The following is an 18,956-nucleotide window of genomic DNA, read 5'->3' as shown; positions in this document are numbered from 1 at the left end:
TACTCAGTACCTCATGTATCTTTAGATCTTTTATGAGCTACACCTCTCAAGAGATTGTATATTGTAGCCTGCCTTTGCCTTTGCTATGCAAGGCCTTTGGAGGTTGCACAGCTGTAAGTACTAAGAGCAGATCTGCATGTTTAGCGGAAGCATGTGCTACAGTCCTCGTGGGAATGCACTACTTCAGCATGCAGACCCTGAGCAGAGGAGAGGAAGTCCGCACAACAGAATGCTTTGCCGTCTCAAAAACTCCCTGTCTGTTGCAAAGAGAAGGACTTCAATATGCTTAAAATACAAGCAGTATTTGACATCATGGAGCATTCAGTCACACTGTCTCTCACCACCATTCTGAAATGGTACAGTCCCAGAACTGCTGTACCATGTTTTTTTTTCTAACCCAGCAAGTGAACTCTAGGTTGCCAGATGGTGCATCTTGAGATAGGAAATGGTGCTGTGATGGATTTCCATGTGCTAAATGAAGCTGTTCCATGGATTGCTGCAAGGAAGGAAGCCATTCTGTTCCTTCCTGGTATATGTGCAACAGACCAAGCATCTTTCTAGATTATTTAACAAGTTGGCACAGTCACACCAGGCCTTCTGAAAATGTAGAGTAATTCTATGCTTGAGAACACAAGAAATGGCTTGTACCCAGTCAGACCATTGGTCCATCCATTCTACACTAATTGGCAGCATTTTTCCAGGGTTTCAAAAAGACATACGTCTCAGCATTATCTGGGAATGCCAGGGGTTGAACCATGAACCTGTTGCAGCATATAAGACATGTACCCTATGGATTGCAGAAGATAAATTGTTCAAATAAATGTTAATTCAGATGTAAGGCATTCTATGCTCAGTGGGACATAATCCCCACAGTAAGTGTGTTTAGTATTGCAACTCAAAGTGGTTTTGGTTATCTCTTTTTCTTTTCCTTTCTTTTCTTTTTCCTCCCTGAAAGAGATTCCCAGGGAGAGAGATGCCTTGGGGAAGGCAGCTGCTGACCATCTCTGCCCTATGATTGTTCCATTGGGAAGTATCCTTCAGGGAGGATAGTCTTGAGCTATTTAAGGATGAGGGTAATGTTTCAGTATTTTAAAAATTCACCAAGTAATCATGAGGGCTAAGGCAATGCTGACCTCCTTGGAGCTCAGCGAACCTTTACGACCATTTGTAACTGACAAAAACATTTGCCCTGGGCAAAAGAGAGAAAAGAGTTTCTTCTAGCATTATATTGTTCCAACTTCCTCTGCTCAGGGCAATTTTCCCATATCAATGTTTCTGTGTTCAGCTGGGATCTCCAAACTGTGCATATGGCCACCTATCTTGACACTCTGCTCTCTGTCCCTCCCCATTTTAATTTTATTATGATTTTCCTTTTTAAAAATTAGAGCTCTGCTGTGGTGCCAGGGCTGTTGGTACCAGTCCTACCGCTGCCCTCAGACTTCTTTGTTTCCTCTGAGCTTAGTGACAATCCAACCACTAGCTATGAGAAATGATTTCCTCCCCAACAATTTAGAGTCCCTTACTGTAGTTCAAGGTATGTTGAGGTACTGTGGTCTTGGATGGGAAATTAAGAGCAAAGTTAAGCAGTCCCTGCTTCTGATGACATTAAAAACCATCAGAAATGGTTTGTTGACAGGAGTAAAGCAGCCCCCTGGATTGCTGGACTCTCCTTGGAGATGTAGCTAGGAGAAGTCCGTGATGAATTCCCACACTTCAGAACTTTAAACTTACCCCTACACCACTGACTGGGAGATTGTCATGTTGCCAAGCAAAGTGGTGTGAGGAATCTAGTTTGGGTGCTGGAATCCGCTTGATTTCCTCTGCTTGGCTTGCCAGACTCTAGTTCACTGTTTCCCTGTCCCAGGTCCGCCTGAGCATATTCTCATGGGCATCTGGCAGGAACAGGGTTGCAAGGCCAGCTGATGCCCGTGGCACTTGCTGTCCACGTGCCCCCTGCGCAAGCGGACATTTGCTTCTGCTCACATGACTTGCAGGTTTTGCAAACTTTGCACAAAGAGGGGGTCTGCTAGCACATCTGAAAGGTGTGGACTTGGTCTCAGCCAAGGTTCCTTCCTGGCTAGGGCTGAACATGGGAAAGAAGTCCAGTAAACACAAGAGAGCTGGATTCTCACTGGAACTTTGCATCCCTTCAGTACCATCATTATTTGGGCTCAAAAAGTGCTTTTGAGTTTTGGAGTCCAGATCCCTCCATTGCCTGCTATTTGGAGAAAATTTCTCCTCCTTTACCTCAACAGTTTTTGTTTTTTGGGAAACTGGCAATTTGTGACCAACCATGTCCATGATGGCAGCCATTGTTTGATAGCACTTGCAACACTCTCAAAAACTCAAATGTGCCCACTGAAAGATTGGGAGTTTGCTGGTATCTAAAACAGGAGACCTCTTTGCCTCAACCACCAATTCTTTGTTGGCTTTCCAGGTTCTGTGCAGCTTTTCCTCATTCTACAGGAACGAAATGCATCTCCTACTAGGTCTTTGTTACTGGTAGTGAAAACTGTAGGCTAATATAGGCTGGTATTCTGTCCTTGTCCTCTTTGTCTGCAGCTCCATTCACTACTGGAATGCAGTCTTGGAGAGCTTCTCTGGGATGGAATCTGACCCCCAAGCTGAAATAGGCTGTGCCCCCTAGGTGCTGCCGGGTCCTTTTGGTCTGACATGGAATCCATGCGTGTTGCAACTCACTCTAGGGAAGGATTCCCAGTACACGCTAGATGTCAGCCACGTTTGCTCAGCCTTGCTGTTGCTTGGCCCTCAGAAGGCAGGTACATACCCTGGAATGTACCCAATGTTCCCTTGTAACTCTGCATTGCTGGGAAAGATAAGCCAGAAGGATAAACTGCCAGTCAGGGAAGCTTGCTGAACAAATCTCCTTACTGAGGAACCTCTGATAAGCCAAGAAGGAATTGCTGGGTTCCTGAGAACACAGTTCAGAATTAATCATTTTGGGGCAGGATGGCATGTATAATGCTTCTGACTGTTTCAAAATTGTCTTCCCTTCCCCTCAAAATATGCCTAACACAACACATGAAATTGCTGCAGACAGGAAGTGTGTAAATTGTGGCCCTCCAAGGTGCGTTCTGGGATAGCATTCAGGAATTCAAGTGTGTGTAGAAATGTCCTTGGACTTGAGCTGTGACCACGTTAGTGCGAGATCAAAAGAATGTCTGAGCAAGTGCCAAGAATAAGCAGCTGACATCATAAGAACGCCATGGACCGTTTTCCTCTGCCAATTTGGTGTGGGGCAAAAGTGAGACCTAAATGCCCTGGGTCACGTCATAATTGCTTAGGTGTGACTGCTTCCAGAGAAGAATAAACAATGACCATGATATGAGGAATTTACAGTCTAAATTGGATAAAGCCCAAACTATGCTGACTAAACAGAGTAGCGTATTGTCAGCGTTGTAGTTTTATATTGTGTTAGCAATGGAATTAAGGATCCTATCTCAGCTGAAGAGCTCCAAGCATTGGACTGTATATTCAGAATCTTCCCCAGGAAGCAGTGCGGCAGCAATAATATTGATTTAACCCAATCTACACATATGTGCTCACAGTTCTGTGCTCAAATTTCGGTGCAAATTATGGTGGATGTAAATAACACGGGAAAAGTCAGCATTTGACTTTAACATTGTTACTTTTAATGTCAGCACTAAACACGTTTGGAAGCTTCACATAAAAGGTTACTCTTGCCTGTACACAATCTCAGTGGCTTCTGGTTACAAAAGTGTGCTAATTCCGTGAAGAAATGTAGCCTGCAAATCTGCTGGGAAAATGTTTGCTGTTGCCACTGACGCTCCTCTGGCTGTGTTCATGACTGGAAGGGAAGAAGCCATTGGCTGCTTTGTCTGTCTTCTCCACTGTTGTCAACTCTGACAGGCAACAGCCCCTTAGGATAGGAGGGGGGGGGGAAATGCTCTTGAGGACAGCATTGCCTCTAGGGCTGAAGAAGCTGGGGGGCAGGGGTCATATTCCAGAGTTGGGCAGGGTGCAGCAGAGGGAGCAGAGCCCCAAATCCCTGCATGCTGTGGCTGAAAGCTTTTCTAGCCTGGAACTGAGCCTCAGGAGAGCGTTTGGAACTGCACTGAAGCTCAGTGGTTGGGAGAAAGACTTCCCCCCAGGCTTTGGGGTCTTCAGTGCTAGACTGGGACCCCCAACCTGAGATTCTGCATTCTTGCCCAGGGAAATATGTTGGTGGTGGATGCCAGGAATGGGTGGATCCAGAGCCAGGAACAGGTGGGGCCGATGTGGAGACCTGGATCCATTAGTATGTCAGGAAAGTCGCTATCCTTGAGGCTGAAATCATGTATTCTAAACAAACGGGCTCCCAGGCCCTCTTTCCTACATAATGGTAATGCAGAACTTGTGAGTGGGGGCCTTTGAATTGGAAAATCAGTAGCTGGGAATAGATGCATAGTGGGTAGCCCTTCTCCATGCATGAATTCTCCTCTGCAAATGTCCTTGCTCTGCTGTTTTTAATCTGCTTCCCCCCCCCCCCCTTTGTTTTCTCTTTGGTCAATCTCCAAAATCAGAAGGAAGCCTGGTGTGGATGGACTGGAGGCAGGGAGCATTTGCAGGAAAGAATCAGGAAATATGAAACAGGTTAAGCTCCACTTCTACTACCTCCCAGTTGCCCCCTATAAATGACCCCGACCCACTCCCATAATTGATTTGCCACAGCCGATGTGCTTTTGGAAGCTGCTTTTGCTGAAGGAATGTGTAGTTGCATCCTGAACTACAGCCTGGGGTTTCATGTGAGGATAAAATGACCCATCATTCTATTTTGAATGACAAGGCCCAGCATTGCTGGCAGTTGGCCATGTTGGCTGGGGCTGATGGGGGTTGAGCCAAAACATCTGGAGAGCACCAGATTGGGGTGAACCGTCCTAGAGCAAGGATGATGACATGCTCAAAATGAAATCAGTCCTAATTTTGGGACAAACTGCTTGATTTTAAGCAAAGAAAAATGGATGTCATATAGAAACATAGAAACAGAGTGAGTCAGAAGGGGTCTCCCAGGCCATCTAGTCTGACCCCCGGCTCCAGCCGGCTCCACTCACAACATGCCCACCATGGGCATGTCCAGCCTATCTTTGAATACCCTCACCGATGGGGCCTCAACCACCTCCCGTGGAAGCCCATTCCACACCCTCGGGGTCCTGACTGTCAGGAAGTGCTTCCTGGCATCTAAATGGAACCTTGTTTCCCTGAGCTTTGCTCCGTTGGAGCGCATCCTGCCTTCCTCTGCAGGGGAGGACTCTACCCATCTCCATGTGACATCCCCTCACATACCTGTATGTCACCAACAGATCCCCTCTGAGTCTCCTCTTCTCCAGGCTGAAGAGACCCAGTTCCCTCAGTCTCGCCTCATACGGCATCCCCTGCAAACCGGCCACCAACCTTGTGGCCCTACACTGCACCGACTCTAACCTGGCTATATCCTTTCTGTAATGAGGGGCCCAAAACTGAGCACAATACTCCAGTTGTGGGTGCACCAGAGTCATATAGAGTGGTAGTAATACCTCTCTCGATCTAGAAGCCATACTTCTGGCTATGCAACCAAGGGTGGTGTTCACCCTCTTGACCACGGCATCACACTGCTGACTCACGTTTAGCCTGCAGTCAACCAGCACCCCGCGATCCCTTTCACAAGTGCTGCTCTCCAGCCACTTGTCCCCTAACCTGTACTTATGACACCTATTCCTATGCCCCAAGTGCAAGACCTTGCACTTATCCACATTGAATGCCATCCTGTTGTCTCCTGCCACTTCCATAGTCTGCCCAGATCCTTTTGGATCTGGAGTACCGGCTCCTCAGTTGTGGCCACAGCTCCAGTTTTAGTATCATCTGCGAATTTGATCAGCAGACTGTTCACCCCTTCTTCCATGTCATTTATGAAAAGATTAAACAGGATTGGCCCCAGGACAATGCCCTGGGGGACCCCTCTTGTCACCAGCTGCCATCCCAATGATTCCCCACTAATGGATATGGATATGATAGATGTGTAATCCCAGAGTGCAAGTTGGCAGGGAGTTTTCATGGCTTGGTTTTAATCAAGGGTCTGCAAATGCATGCAAATGTGAGCATTTTGTTCTTTCTTTTGGCAACGTCACTTGCAGGCACACTGGCCATGTGAGTCTCATTCCTGACTTTGCACTGGACTGCAGTGGCATTAAGGAGCAGTGAGAGTCTTTCTGATCCCAAGTGCTTCTGAAGCTCAGGGCCAACCAAGCCATTGCCTTTTGCCCGCACATAGGTGTAAGGGCATGGTGGTGCAGGGACGCCCAGCACATGGGCCCAGCATTTGTAAACTCCAGCTTTTCAACTTATGCTGGTAGGAATGACTTTTTTGCTGAGTCTGGCTGCAAGGTCCACCTGGCATCAGTTTACTGGGCATAGTTCTTAGATGTTGTCCAAGTAGCATTTGCAGAACTCTCTGCTAATCCAGATCTCATTAACAGTCTAATAAAGCCTGGATGCAGGAAAACCCATAAGCATTTCAAGAGGAGAAGATTGTTGCCTTGTGGTTACACCAGACTCCACTCCAGCCAGGTAGGGTGGCCAGGTATCCTACTTTACAGAGGAGAGCCATCTATCTGAATGTGTTTGACGGCCTGCCCTGACTGGCTTAAAGATAAAGGGACATCAGAAGGGAGAACTGGGCCTTGAAGTTGCCCATCAACAGTCAGCAAATGAATAGCGGACTGAGCAAGCCTGCAGATCACTTGGTCAGTCATCTGGACTATGGTGAGAATCACTGTATTTCTATTCAGATTATAGCCATTGTTTCTGAATTTGCATTAATATAGATTTTCACCTCATATTAGCATATGCAAATAATATGCAAATTGGTGTCCACTTTTGCCTTCTGTCTTGGTAATGCATCTCTTTTTTGGTGGTGCATCTCCTCTCTTTTGGCAAGGTACAAGTGGCTGGCTACACTACTGGGGATGAAGGACATCCACCCCTGCTACCCAAATGTGGTAGGGAATATGTGTCCATCCATGCTTGTTCCTAATTCTCTTCTGTTCCATGTCTCCCCCTACACATACACAGAACCCTCTGACACCCTCCACAACCGTGCAGTTGCAAAGCTTTACTCTCCAGCTGTGCAGGAGGTGCCACAGGCTGTTGGGGCAGGTTTGCCCTGTGAGTCAAGAAGGTTCCTACCAGAAGTCTACGCATGTGCTGCGCTCTGGTACTTTCTCATAAACTAGAAGCAGTTTACAATATTAGACCATGAAAGCAAGATTTCCTTTTCTTTTATCGAGGCTTTCCTTTTTCTGACGGTCTAATAAGCAAAAGTATAATACGTCAGTGATGGGGAGTGAATTCTGAGGTGTTTCTGCTGTAGTCGAGCAGCAGGCAAAATTTAAGCTTTTGGGAGCTACTGGGTTTTTACTAGAATCCTAAGATCTACAAACTGGCAGGAAGAAACTGCGATTCAGGAACAGGGGAGGCTGGTGGCTCTTAAGTCTTTGGGTTGCTCATGCATTGCAGCTTTTCTTCTCAGCTTTATCAGAGCTATCCATGGTGCTAAATTCCATCCCCAAAATAGGTGAACTACCATAGATAGGTGCAATAATGCCGGAGGGAAAAACTGCAACAGATTAGCAGCCCCATGGACACAAGAGTCACCAGCATCCCTGGCTCGGGAGGTGAAGCGAATCATCTGATCCTTCCCATCGAAGTCCGGGCTCAATTCAAGGTGTTGGTAATCACTTATAAAGCCCTTAACGGCTTGGGACCTGGATATCTAAAGGAACGCCTGCGGCCATATTTGCCTTCCCGCCCCTTGAGATCGGCAGCAGAGGCCCTCCTCCGGGAGCCCTCCGGGAGAGACATCAGGAACCAGAGTACCCGGAGGAGGGCTTTCTCTGCAGTGGCACCCCATCTGTGGAATGTGTTCCCCAGAGAGGTCTGCTTGGAGCCAGGCCAAGACCTTTTTCTTCAAACAGTATTTTAATAATGTGTAATATTTATAGATTTTAATTGTGCAGCCAGTGTGTTTCCGGGTTTTAATTGTAATTGTTATTGTGTTTTATTTATTTATTTATTTCTGTAAGCCGTCCCGAGGCTATGTAGCAAGGGGACGGCATATAAAAACTTTAAATAAATAAATACATACATACATAAGCAAGCATTTTTCACAATACCCAAGTTTCAACAGGTGGTTTTGAAGGCAAAGGAAAGCAAGACATTCGTGTTTATGGAACTGACAGTGCTCTTAAGTGAGAATTTAGGAGTGCTCTTAGGAGTCCAAGAATATTTTCTTAATCTTTTTATCCACAAATACTTCCCTTTGGATAGACAGAATTAATGCCTAGTTTCTACACAAAGCAACCCATTGTGGGTCGGTTTGTTCCCCAGACTTAGACCTCTTTCCACAGGATGGTTTGTTTGTAGGCAACAAGCTACCCTGCCAAGCCATGATGGTTTATCCTGACATCTGAATCTGGGTGACTGACCCCATCGTGGATACAGGAAAGTGGTAAAAGAGACCCTTGCCAAGAATGGCAAAACCCCTCACCACTGTGGCTGGGCTCACATGGGCCATAGCCAGTGACAGCCACTCTTTCAAGTGCCCAAGTGGCACTCTGGTTTCCCCCGTGCTGAGTATGACCACTATTGTTGTCCCTGTTGCTTTTTCATGGCTCCCCCAACTCCCCAGGTCTCCTCACTTTTCCCCAGAGTCTGCTTTTTGCAGTCGCTGCTGTTGCTGGTTTGCCACCCATTTTTAATCCTGCTCTTCCTCCTCCTTTTTGTTTGAGATTTTTTTGGGGGGGTGGATTTTCAGAGTTGTGCAGATGCACAACTTAGATACCTGAAATGTGAATCCTTGCCTCCTCAGTGCCCTGGAGGGTGGGTCCTGTCGAAGTACACAATGCTGACCGAGCAAGGCTACCAAGGGGTGGTTTTGTTGATTTGCTTCTCATCTGACAGCGGTCAAGCAGCAAGCCTTCAAGCGGGCCGCTGTGAGGGATCTTTGCTTGTGAAAGGGGAGACAGCAACAAGCACGATCTTTAGCACTGGAGTCAATGCTTCTTAGCCAGAGGGGTATTGTATGACAAAGTGTGCCTGGGTCTATGTGTGGATGGGTGGGGGGGGGTGAGGGGAAGAATGCTGATAACAGCAATAGAGGCTACCCTGATCTTCTCTGAACAAGGATGGATGCAAATCTGACAAATATTTAGTCAGTGTTTCTGTGCCTGAGCCACTTCCACAAACCTACACGTTACATACATAGACTGCTTCTCCCGAAAACCCCGCTTTTTATTGGTCTGCTACTCTTGATCATTCTCACTGAACTTCCCCTTCCCTTTCCAATCTCTGCAAATCCTGCAGCGTTTCTACGAAGTTGCCTCCAACTTGAGATTTGCTACATTACGAATATGAACAAGGCTGGGATCAAGCTTAAGCATAACTGGGCTCAGGCCGAAGCACACGGCCGCAGGGGCCCGCCAGTACAGGCGTCCTGAGCCTGCTCCTCCTCTTCACCACCGTAACTTGCTTGTTCATCTGTTTCTTAACCAGGGCCAGACAATGGTGCTGGTGAGCTGAAGGAGCAGTAGTTGCCACTGCCTTCTTGCTCCTGCCCACCATGATGAGCAAGAAGATGAGGAACAAAACAGCTGAGTTGGTGGGCTTCCTGGAAAAGGGGCTGATGAAGGCATCTTTCCCAAGAGTCCTCAAGAACTTGGAGCCAGCACTGGATACAGTCTCCTCCATATGTGGCGAACATTTCATTTGCATCCCTGGTGTGCAGGCACTCCTGGAAATGTGTGGATGGGTTTACGTGACTAGGATGTGGCTCTGTGATCCTACCCACTACACCAAATGCAACCCTCAGAACCCCTGTGGTATAGTGGTTAGAGTGCTGAGCTGGGACTCAGAAGATCCAAGTTCTGTCCCCACTCAGCCACAAAGCACACCAGCTGACTGTGGGCCAGACACAGACTCTCAGCCCAACCTACCTCACAGGGGTGTTGTGGGGATAATATGGAGAATAGGAGGAGGGATTATGTAAGCTGCTTGGAGTGCTCTGAAAGGGGAAAAGGTGGGGTTTAAATATAACTAAGACAATAGCACTGCAAAAATACTAAAACCACCTGAAAATCAATATTGCTGAAATAGCATCCTTACCTAAAGCAGAAATGTCAGTGTCAAAAGAAACATTGAAAGAAGACATTCTTCTAACACTGTCATTTATTTTGAGTTTACCAACAGGTAATGTGCATGAATATTCATACTCAAACGTACAAGGTTTCTCACTCTTGTCATAAACAAATACAAATTTAAATTTACCTCTCTAATTTCTAATACACCTTTTTGATTGCTATCTCTCTCCTGGAGCTCTTTGTACGCACTCAGTCTCTTGGTCAGCCTTGTTTATATTGGGAAGACTTACTGTGGTCAACCGTCCGTCTTTTATGGCTTTGTCAGGGACATGTGTTCATGCGCAGGCATGTGCTTAAAAGGAAGGCCCGCTTAAGGTGAACTGACGTAATCATGGGCCAGCAGCTGATGAGTATTATATATAGCCATCTTTGGGGAAAGACCATTGCCATATGCAGATGCCTGCAGATTAGCATAATGTGGAATTGTCTGATGTTGTTGCCAAGCTGTGCCTTTGCTGTCCTTCTTCTGGACCAAGGATGGCTGAGCTTATCATTATCAATGGCTGAAGTTTGAACTTCCAGAAGTTAAGCTGAGTTATATATCTTCTGTATGAGGGATCTCAAATGAAAGGAAGGGTGGTATTTCTGCCGTATCACAACCTTCATTTTCTTGAAAAGTACATGCTCTTTAAAGTTAATAATCTAGTTACAGTATGCTTTGCTGGAATGTTGCCACTTGTGAAGATTACTGGAGAAAGAATACAGAATAGTTTGCTTTTTCCTTGCGTTAATTACCACCGTAAATCACGACCTATCAACATTCAATAGGGATGGGTGTAGTCTTACAATAGCCACATGCAGAATGGTTCCTGGACTTATTCCATATGCAAATGCAATGTAAGCATGAGCCAGTTCCATGATTTTCAGGTCCTTATTTTGTAGCATTGACGATCACAGGTTCATTTTCCTCGGATTTTATTTATTGATTGATTGTAGTATAGCTGCAAAGAAGCCAGCTTGCACAACCCTCCTCCTTTCCATTTGATCCCACAAAAAGCCTGCATCATGGGTTAGGGTGAGAGCCTGTGCATGAGCTTCATGGCCGAGGATCTCCCAAGGAACAGGCCGATGTCTAAGCACCATGCCACACAAAGCTACTTCAAGATGCAGCATGAGAAGGGGGTGAGGTGGGGGCAGGACAGATGACTCACCAAAGTGACTTTTGTTTTATTTTTTAAATTATTTTGGAGCAGTCTATGCTGGTTTTCAAAATACATGGGATTAAGAAGGTCAGTTACAATATAAAACAGGGTCAAGATAACTTCAAAATCTAGGCTATATTAAGCTAGAGAACAAGGTAAAATACATCAGGACAACAAACAGACATAAAGCCGACAGTATTACATTTAGATGTAAAATGCAACAACTAGTAGTACTAATTTTAAATCCAGCTTGTCCTCTTTACCCAAGAGCAGATCGAAATAAAACACACACGCACACAAAATTAGAAAGGATTGCTGCTGGCACACTAGTCTGCACTGCATAAAGGCACTCCTAAGTAGTCTGGGCTTCCACAGCAGCCTTCCCCAAGCTGGTGCCCTCAGGTGATACAGACCGCAGCTTCTACGTTGCCTGGCTGTTGGCCATGCTAGCTGGAGCTGACGGAAGTTAAAGTCTAAACTATCTGGAGGGCACCGACTTGAGGAAAGCTGCTCTACAGATAGTGCCAAGTCCAGGAAGACCCCCCAAGCTGTGAAGCTGGTCTTCCAGGCAAAGTGCAGCCCTGTCCACTTCCATCCAGGCTTGTCCATCCACTATTCCTCCATACCAGCTCAATATGCACATATATTTTAAGTCATTGTAAATCCAATCAATGCAGGTGGCGCAGTGGTTTAAACCACTGTGCTGCTGGGCTGGTTGATCAAAAGGTCACCGGTTTGAATCTGCACAATGGGGTGAGTTCCCGTACTCTGTCCCAGCTGCTGCCAACCTTGCAGTTTGAAAGCATGCAAATGCGAGTAGATAAACAGGTACCACTTCGGTGGGCAGGTAACAGCGTTCCGTGCACCTCGGTGTTTAGTCATGCTGGCCACACGACCACGGAGACCGTCTGTGGACAAACGCTGGCTCCCTTGGCTAGGAAACGGAGATGAGCACCGCCCCCTACAGTCAGGCATGACTGGACTTAATGTCAAGGGGAAACCTTTACCTTTACCTTTAAATCCAATCAGATCATTGCAAATGTGACACTGTTACTATCTATCTATATGATTGAATTATGTATCTTGTCTCATTATAAACTGACCTGAGCATTAAGATCTTCCAGAGAGGCCCTTTTGCAGAAAACCACTGAGGCCCAATTGTAGGGCACGAGTGAAAGGCCTTTAATGTTTTAAAACTTTTATGGTTCTTGTTCTTAATGGGACTTACTGTTTTAGTGGACTTGCATTGGAACAGACCCTTGAGACCTGTTGCTGGTCACGAAAGTCCAACCTGATGTATGGGACTAAAATTCCCATCACCCTCAGCCAGCAGAACCGCCTGGGACTGATAATAGCTCTTGTCCAACACCTCGGAAGGATGCTGGGTTGAGGAAGGCTGGTGCAGAAAATGTGAGATGGGTGAACCCCTGGTGTGGCCCAGTATGGGGCAGATTCCTGTCTTCCTAATAACCATCTTAACCTAGGCAAGCAGGCATGTCACAAGCCCTCCAGCAAGGAAACAAATGCACATGTTATTCCTGCCTCCTATAATTTAGGTCTGGTTACATGTTATAAGATGCCTCGTATGACATTTGGCATCAGTCAGTAACCAGGTTCACACAATCATTTTCAGCCACAATTGGGGCTTGTGACACATCCTGGGCACCTGTTCCATAACCCAGCCCTCACTTGTAGGCTTTGTGTCATCTGAATCCAGTGACAGTAGCTTGTTGGCATGCTTAGCAAACCTTACCGGGTTTCAGTGACATGACAACCTACAAGCAGGGTTGGGTCACAGAATGGGCACCCACACATGCCACAAACCACAGTGGCTTATTTAAGTCCCTGTGGCTGAAAATGATTGTGTGAGCCCATCCATTACTTAGCTGCTGCTGTCTTTGGCAACGCAATCCTGCTTACATCTTTGTCGCGATTGCTCCTGGTGCAGTCCGTGAAAACTCTGATTAGGTTTGTCCTGCTGCACCTCTTTCCAAATTGTATTCTTTGAAGAGTTAAAGCTTTCATAAGGTTCTGAGGTGGGGGTGGGGGGTATCCACCTTGGCCTACATAGCGTGGCCACTTAGAATCCAACACCAGTTCTCCAGGCACATAAAAGACATAAATATGCCACCAGGCCTCCCACAGATTACAGTGGAATTAATCACACTGATTATACGCTACCAAAAAAGGAATTGCTCTGTCTGTTTACAGTTTCTTGGGGCCTTCTGTGAGCTGTCAGGGCTTAAAATTACAGATTTCTACCTCCTCGGAGCCAAGCGTCTCCAGATGATTGAGGAGCTGGAATGCCTTTTAAAGGATGAGAACATTCCCACACTGGACTGCCCTCAAAAGGGACAGATATCTCCCAATGGGTTAATAGAAAGTCCGTGCTTTCAATACAAAGGAAAGCGGCATACAGTGGGATCCATGCACCAAGAAACAGAATGTCCTCCTACTTATCTAAATAGCATTACTGGGGCCGGAGTGGGCTCTGTATGCACTAGGTGACTAATATGAGTTTTTAAAAATGTTTCATTGGGATGCAGGCAAAGGGTTTGCTTCTTTGCACAGCCTGGAATTAGCTTACAGAATTTGCTGCCACATTATGGGACAAAGGCCTTTGGCATCTTTTAGGAGTGTTGATCTGGCCTCTTTTACAGCTCCCGTCAACAGAAGCCTGCTTGCTTATAACACTATAAAGCACAGCTCTTCTGTGACCTGCATTTGAGCACTTTCTTTCCGGCTAGCATGTGCATTGTCAAGATAATGCATTTCCTCCTGATTTGGACTATGGTATGTTATCACTAGGAAAATGTGATTTGTCCTTGAGGAAATGTGAGATCCCTGAGAAACTGCCACCTTAAGGAAACAAAGGCACATTTATTCTGCAGAAAGGATATGTTCAGTGGATACCCATCACTGAGTGACTACCCAGAAATAGGGGAAGCACCTTAAATTTCTTAACCGCATGCGACACAGTGAAAAACTTAATTTTTCCATTTTTGGTCTTAGCAGTGGTAAAGCTAGCTTGCTCTCTGTGATGAATGCTTAATCTGAATGGAAGGTACCTGTATCCTTCATAAGCAAAGGACTATAGGAAAGTGGTGGATTTTCAGACAATACCACCACAAACATGCTTTAGGTGTCATGCCAGCATGGGCTCACCCTACCGTTCAGTAGAGTGAGGCAGCTGCCTTAGGCAGCAGGTGCCGAGGGGCAAAGAGATCCAGGGTGAGGCGTTAGAGGGCAGAACTATGTGTGCCACTGACCCTGTCTTGTACCTCCTGGGCTACCGTCTGCCCTCAACAGTGATGGTGAACACTGCCTCGTTGTCAGTTTTGAAGTAAGAGTCAAGTTTGGTCAGTTTCTGCACATGGAATTGGGCGGATCACCTTGCCATTTTATCCTTAGCCTCAGCTCAATATGTCTCGAGCTTTTAGGGATCCACTTGCCAGTTGTTTTCAAAATACGTTATTCAAAATATAATAAAAAGTATTATAGATATCACGAAAATACATTTTGCTCTGTGACCATCATACAGGAGCAGGACTGTGCCCGTGAAACCAGAAATGAATCCTCCTGAATTATGGAGGGCTGCTTTGAAATACTTAGCTCAGGTATGCAACTAAAGAAGTCTGAAGAAACTAAATGCCATGATGGTCTTCTCTTCACAGGACTGCCCATGCCAAAGCCAAGTCAGAAGGTGCTGAGCAAGCGGCACTGGCAGCTAACAACGAATCCACTTTAGCCAGGACGATGGCCAGGGAATTATCCCCAGACTTCTATCAGCCAGGTAGGAAATGGGAGCTCCTTCAACTTGATTCTCAGTTATTGACTGCCATCTACAGTGAGACATTGAACATGTTTTTCTTCTGAAATCACTGCTTTCCAATTATTTATATCCCAGTGGGGCACCAGTATTGGAACTAACACTACCTAGAGAAAAATGGCTGGGGAAATGTATTTTCAGAGGTGGAAAACACAGTCAGGGATTCAAACAACTATAAGTGATGCTAGCAAGAGAGAACACAAATGTTGGGAGGGATTTGGGTTAGGGTTGAGAACAGTTTGTTGCTGCACTGCTGGTTGTTTTTGAATGTAGGTTATTGTGTTGCCTGAACCCAGCTGCTCTAACAAGCCATAGTTTGTTAATCATGAACAACCTTCAAAGGGAATCCATGATTTGGTTCATTGGTAGTGGTTTGTTCACTATGGCTTATTTTCATACCTGGGTCCAGGCAACATAAGTCACATTTCAGCAACCCATGGTTTGATGACAGTTCACACTGGTCTGAACCCAGTCATCATGTGGGTTTGGATTGTTATGACACGGATCGAAGAGGGAGAGAGTGATCTGGAAAACCTGAAGCTATCAGAAACAATGACCCAGCTGGGTTAATGTGTCTTTTCCAGTCTAGTTGGGCCCTGTGCTAGGTGAAAAACGAGATGGCAGTTCACTGTTTGCTTGCTTTAACTAGGCTGTTTTCCAGTAACTGTTTGTTTCTGCCGTTCTGTGCTATGGTTCTGAGCTCCTAGCATGCTCCAGCTATGCTTTTCTGGCAGGGCCTTAGCTGCAGGAGAGCCAGCTGCTGAAATGCAGTCTGCACAGTTGCAGAATAAGCTTGCCACCTCTATTATGCTTGTAAATCAAGCAGTAAGAATATAAACTTTGGGAAAGTCCTAAAAGGTGCACACCGTGGCTTCTGTTTCCAGTGGACATGCCAGCATTTACTTTTGAGTAAACATGTATAGGATTTCATTATCAGGTATCCTGTCTCTGAGTCCTGTGGGCTTCTTGGCTGTCAAATAGGTATGTTCCGTTGTAGCTACCATTCTGCTAGAAAGCATCCTAGCCTGGCTGGCACATCAGGCAACCAGTGTGCGACACTTCAATTAACAATAACCAAAGGTCATATGAGCTTGGCAGGAAAGCTTCAGCTATCATTTATATCTTCGCAATTGTCCAATGAATGCCCGGTTATTTTTAGCTAAGGAAAGACAGGAAATTGGAATTCCCAATGTAGGTTAGCTTGTTTTTAGATGCTGTAACAATTTGGGGTGGCCAAGTAAAATGGCTTTGTTACCAAGTAGCCTGAATTTTTGTCCCAGAGTTCTGCTCTGATGGCACCATTGGAGGAAGGAGAGGAGAGAGAAAGAGAACACATGGATGAGGCCTTCCATACTCATTGCTTTTGTTGAAAAACTGTGTTTGTTCCTCCTTGTGAAAATGCTACATGAGGACCAAAGCATGAGATGACTGCATGAAAAGGGTCCTAGAGTCATAGAACAGATTCATAGAAAAGTTGGAAGAGACCCATAAAGCCATCAGGACCAACTCCCTGCTCCAAGTTGAAATATCCCTAACAGATGGCTATCTAATTGCATCCTGAATGCCTCCACTGTGGGATTGTCCATGACCTCCTTAAGTAATTGGTCCCATTGTCATACTGCTCTAACAGTCAGGAAGTTTTTCCTGATGCTCAGCTGGAATCTGACTTCCTGCAACTTGAGCCTTTTATCCCATGGCCTACACTCTGAGATGATTGTGAAGAGTTCCTGGATTTTTTTCCCATTCTCCTGGTCATCTTTTTGTCCTCCTCAAAATTTGTCTGCATCTTTCTTAAACTGTGGCACCAAGAACTAGATGCAATACTTCAAATGAAGCCTAAGCAGTGTTGAGTAGAGGGAGACTAATACTTCACATGATTTGGATGGGATACTTCTATTAATGTAGCCCAAATCAGCATTCACCCTTTTTGCAGCTACATCACACTGAGACATATTCAGCTTGGGATCTAGAACAATAGCAAGATCCCTCTCACTTGCAGTATTGCTGAGCCAAGTATCCCCCAACTCGAGACAATGCATTTAGTTTCTTTTCGCTAGGTATAGAAAATTTGTCTGTATTAAATTTCAGTCTGTTGTTTTCAGTCCAGTCCAGTGATCCAAGCTATCAAGATCACTTTGAATTTTATTTCTGTCTCCCAGGATATTAACTGTCCTGCCCAATTTTGTGCCACCTGCATGTTTGATAAATTTTCTCTGAACTTCCTCATCCAAATCATTAATGAAAATGTTGAAGAGCACTAGACCTCTTCTCAGTCTGAGAAGATGCCATTGCTAAGCATTCTTTGTGCCTGTTTTTGTAGCTGACTGTAGATCCACCTGATAATTGTTCCATCTAGCCCACTTTTAGTTAGCTTGCTAATCAGGATATCATGGGACACTGTCAAAAGCTTTGCTGAAGTCAAGATACATGATATCCACATCATTCCCATAGGTGGACAGGGAGGTTACCTATCCAAAAATGAAATCAGGTTAGACAGGCAGGATTTGTTCTTGACAATTTCTCTTGCACCCTACTCATGAATAAACTTTCATCAGAAGGTTTACATGAGTAATGAATGATCATGTAAAATGCCAGTGCCCTGGCATTTGCACAATGCCTTTGAATTAGTATTTGTGAGTGCAAAATGTTACATCAGAAATGGCCTACTGTAATAGCCATATTGGAACACTCCTTTTGGAAAGATGAGAAATTATAACTGTTTTCTTCCTGAATTAGACCTTTTTGAAATCTGAAAGTATGCACAATCCTAGCACTGACATTCCTAATATAAGTGATCTGGAGTTGTGAAAGTCCTTATGGGCCATCATGTACAATTCCATACCTGAAGAAGGCATCCAATGTGGAACTATCATTGGCAAAGGGCCATGCAGTATCCACTCTAATACCGAAAAATAATGACTTTCATACAATCAGATCTAGCCTTCCCCAACCAGGTACCCTCCAGATGCTGTAAAATACAGTTCCCAACATTGACAGTGAATGGCTGGGGCTGATGTGAATGTGAGTCCAAAACAACTGGCAGGCACCAGGCTGGGAAAGGTTGATGAAGTCAGTCTTCCTACTTAAGAATGTTATCCTATAATAGAGTCTGAGCAATACTTGTTTGAGCAACTTTTACAGAGTTTCAGTGAAAGAAAGTAACTCATTTCTATCTGCCTTAAGGCAACTCCACATACAGAATTTATCCAATTCCTTCTTAAAGCCCATGTTTATACCACAATTCCCTGTGTGGAAATCAATACTTGCAGTGTCAGCAAAGCACTATGATAGATTTATGTTGGTATGTTGTATCTTGCCATTCTTTTGCAAAAAATTCTCTTGTTGCCAAAAAATAGGAAAATGAAGATCAATTCTACAATAGCAATAAAGCTATGACAATGAAAATAACTACAATAGCAACTCGTTAAACAAAACAGCTATCAGCCGAAACTTTGCCTCAGGAATAACACAAGTAATTGAAAATTGCCAAGCCATTTCAAGTGGGGAAGGAAATAAAGAGGCAGAATGGCCAATATGCCAACTTTACAGAGGACACTCTTCTATTTGAAGGACTGCTGGAAAACAGTTCTCTGTTTTGAAAGCATCCTCTTTTTGAAAGGCTGATCAGTCCAAGTCCAGTTTAAAAGAAAAGAAACATTATCCGAACTTCCTTCAGTCAGGTCATCTGTCCTGATATGGCCAGCATCAGGGGCCACAGATCACTTTTTAGCATGCTATTGCAGATAGCCAATTTTTAGGTTTAAAATGTACTGTTGTTGTTCCTGCTTGACAGCA

The 18,956-nt window shown here is 45.2% G+C and overlaps 1 protein-coding gene across 1 annotated transcript in view; it reads left to right on the top strand.

Moving 5' to 3' along the window:
• Positions 1-18,956, top strand: part of JPH2 (junctophilin 2) — a 78,681-nt gene that overhangs the window by 41,579 nt on the left and 18,146 nt on the right. Inside the window, exon 3 of the mRNA XM_044440244.1 lies at positions 15,007-15,125. Within this exon, the coding sequence (XP_044296179.1) occupies positions 15,007-15,125 (119 nt within the window). The remainder of the gene's footprint in view (positions 1-15,006; positions 15,126-18,956) is intronic.

This window comes from Varanus komodoensis, unplaced genomic scaffold (genome assembly GCF_004798865.1).
Source record: "Varanus komodoensis strain SLA01 unplaced genomic scaffold, ASM479886v1 scaffold37, whole genome shotgun sequence".
Lineage (NCBI taxonomy): Eukaryota > Metazoa > Chordata > Lepidosauria > Squamata > Varanidae > Varanus > Varanus komodoensis.
The sequence above is the reverse complement of the archived record's forward strand: the minus strand, read 5'-3'. Positions and strand labels throughout refer to the sequence as shown.